Below are 3,425 nucleotides of genomic sequence, written 5' to 3'. Positions count from 1 at the left end.
GTTGGAAGGATCATGCCATCAAAGAAAAAATAATGATGATTTTCTTTATATGTAGCTTTTACAGTTTGTAAGCAGCACACTGAAATTTTAGTTCTCTCCTAGTTGATCAGGGACTTGGAAAGATAGAAGCTATCATCCAAAATTGATTTTTCTTACAAATTAGGACAGCACAATACCACACAGCAGCACATAGCACAGTACAAGATGCTGAAAGATACCAAAGGAATAGTGGGTGTCATTATTCCTAGGAATAATGGAATACACTGCTTTTAGGAATATATTTTCAGTGAAACATCCTTTCTTGTAATTCATATGATTTTGTATTTTAATTATTTTGATTGACAGATGTGATGCTCCGCTTTCAAATGCCAAAGTTCATTAGGCGTATAGTTCGCCGGCACACAAATCAGATTCCTGTAGGACATGCTTTGTCTATGAAGTAAGTATAAACTTTCTTTTGTTGTTTTTTAAGTAAATGTTACATAATTTATGTATTTCTTGGAAAGTATAAAGTTAGTGATAATTATTACTTACAAATGATTAATTGATGATAATCATATACTTCAATTCTGAAATTTCATTAGTCATGTATATTTTATGTATACTTTATGATAAATCTTTGAATTTCTTCATTTTCAGGAGGAAACTTTCGTATGGGTATGCGTTTATAGCATGGAACTTGTTTGGATTAGTTGGTTATATGATTTATACAGGACGCATTAAGAAAACAGAAAGTGACTTGTCTCAAGGTATGCTAAGCTGCCATTTTGTTAATATATACATATGACTACACAGACTTGCATGTTAGTATAGAACCAGGTTGGAAGGGATTACCATATGCTGTATGCTTTGGTAGAGCCTCCATATAAGAAAATGCTTGTTTTCATTTAGAAATTCACCTTATTTCTGATTGTCCACCAAAATACATTGATACTTAATTATGTTTTATTATATAGCAAACATATGCATAATACATATAATTAGCATACCATTTTTATCCTAGAGTAATTACCTTTTTTTTTCCCCTTAGATCTTATATAGTATTTGAAGATTTTGCATATATAATAAACAAAGAAGGAATTGGGATATAATCATATCTTTTGTTTTTAAAGACTTTATTAATTTGTAATGCCCACATAAATTAAGTTACAGTGTTAATTTTAGTGTATTAATATTGCCTTTCATTTTTTTAGCTCGAGAGTTTGCAAAACTGTTGAAGAAGGAGAATGTTGTGATGTATCGTGTTGAGGGATTAACTGTTGTTGGACGTTATGATTTGGATGAAGAGTTCCAAAAAGCAGAAGAAAACAAGGCTTTAGCAGAGAAACACAAGGACAACAAAGAATTTGAAATTGATGAGGAGCAGTCTGATGAATTTACATTTGAAGAAGAGCTACGTCCGTAATGAAGCTGATTTGTGGTTAAACTGTGCTATATTTCTTTCCAAATTCCTAATACATTATAATTTATAGCATGAAATTGGAAATCATGTTTTTTAACAGATAGTGAAACAGGACTTCATGAATTACATACTTGGAATAGACCTAATATCTGAATATTTTTTCTTTATTTATTTTTTGGTAAAGCCTAATTGACTTCAACTTTGAGTAACAGTGGACTCTTTCAAAATATTTTAATTACAACTAGAAAATGGCTGTTCAAATGATAATAAGTATAAGGAACCTAAAACATATAACACACACTCTTAGAAATGTTGCTGTATCATTTTATGACAAAGCTGCAAGCTTTTCCTCGCATGCAAAAGAGGCTACTGTTAAGAAGGAGCAAAATACCTCAGCATTGTATGTGTCTGGGAACAAAGCTACAACAACTTTTTCAGTTCTGTCACCTTATCTGGATTTTACTAAATGTTTCCAAGACATAGGCAGGCTGGAAGCTAATGTCAAGCTCCGGGAATTAGACACAGATGTCAGAAAATTATCAATGATGTGGACAGAGTTGAAGGGAAAGGAATCAGAGAAGGAAAAGCTAGAGAAAGAGAGAACTTCAGTAGCAAAACTGATGAAAGGGTGTGCAAAGATGAAGGATAAAAATATAAAAGAAATGCAAGAGCTTAAAAGGCAAGGCAAAGAGATTCGGGAGCAATTGAAGAGTATCACCCAAGAGATTTGGGACCTGGAAGAAAAGGCTGTTATTGGTGCTTTGCAGTTACCTAATGTTCTGCACAAGTCAACAGGTGAATATGAGAAGGAACTCTTTAAGTTTTTTGAAAAACCAAAATATGAATTCCAAGCCAGGAGCCACATAGAACTGGGAAGGATTAATCAGGAATTGGAATTTATTAATGTCTCCCCTACAGCTTATTATTTAAAAGGGAGATTGGCAGTTCTTGAATTAGCATGTAATGATTACTTCTTAACAAACTTTAAAGATCATGGATATTTAATACATTCAAATCCAGATTTTGCAAAGGCAGTTATTGTAGAAGGCTGTGGGGTGAATATTGACGAGAGAGTGTTTGCATTGGGTTCTCATGAAAGTGATACAGATAGTAATTTACAGTACCTTGTTGGCGGTGGATCTTTGCAAGCATTTGCTGCATACTTTACAAAACAGGTTATCAGCAATCCAGAATGCTTACCTCAGAAACTAATCACTGTTGGTAGGCATTATGCTCCACCCAGAGTTCTTCATAATCCAGACCTTCTACATGCTGGACAGTCTACAGTTGTTGATGCCTTTTTGCTCTACCATTCTCAGGCAATTGACGAAGAACTGTTGTTGAATGAAGTGCTCATGGCTCTTGTGCAGAGCTACTCAAGACTTAATCTTCATTTTAGACTGTCACAGTATTCAGCCCAGAGACTTGAGCCACAAGAAAGTGCTGCCATAGGTTTGGAAATGTTTTCTCCATATACAGAAGATTATCATGAAGTAAGTCGTATTTCTCTGTATGGGGACTTCATAAGTAGAAGACTTTGGTCTCTCCATAAGACTGGTACTTCTTCAGCTAATTTTCTGTCAATGATCCATGTTAAAGTATGCCATATGTCTCGATTATTGGCTCTTATAATGGAAAATGGTCAGAAAGAAGATGGATGTTACCAGATCCCAACATGTATAACTACTTGTGTAGATGAATTGTAATTATTTGTTGAAATAGTTGATTTGTACATAGTTTCATAAATAAATTTTATGAATATGTAACTGTGCTGTTTTTATATATAAACACTAATTTAGAAACAATAATAATAACCTTTTTGAAGTTTACATAAAGTTTAAATATACTTATTTTTTATTCTCTTGATTACCATAACTAAGATTTACTAAAATTGTGAAAATCTTTACTTATACCTAAATTTTAAGTAGCTCTCTCTTCTGTCCCAGATTAATGCATAGATATTAATTTTGTTATCCAGTCCTTATATTCAACCATTAAATTTATAAACACAAGATGGAGAGCA

At 32.9% G+C, this 3,425-nt stretch overlaps 1 protein-coding gene across 1 annotated transcript in view; it reads left to right on the top strand.

The window, feature by feature from the left end:
- The window catches only part of LOC119589084 (serine--tRNA synthetase-like protein Slimp), a 4,182-nt gene extending 1,014 nt beyond the window's left edge, over positions 1–3,168 (top strand). Inside the window, exons 2-4 of the mRNA XM_037937659.1 lie at positions 346–439; positions 640–749; positions 1,194–3,168. Of these exons, the coding sequence (XP_037793587.1) occupies positions 1,651–3,108 (1,458 nt within the window). The 5' untranslated portion in view covers positions 346–439; positions 640–749; positions 1,194–1,650 and the 3' untranslated portion in view covers positions 3,109–3,168. The remainder of the gene's footprint in view (positions 1–345; positions 440–639; positions 750–1,193) is intronic.
- Positions 3,169–3,425: the final 257 nt, after the last annotated feature.

The sequence above is a fragment of the Penaeus monodon genome, chromosome 25, assembly GCF_015228065.2.
Source record: "Penaeus monodon isolate SGIC_2016 chromosome 25, NSTDA_Pmon_1, whole genome shotgun sequence".
Lineage (NCBI taxonomy): Eukaryota > Metazoa > Arthropoda > Malacostraca > Decapoda > Penaeidae > Penaeus > Penaeus monodon.
Note: the sequence above shows the minus strand (reverse complement) of the source record. Positions and strands in the feature narration are given on the sequence as shown.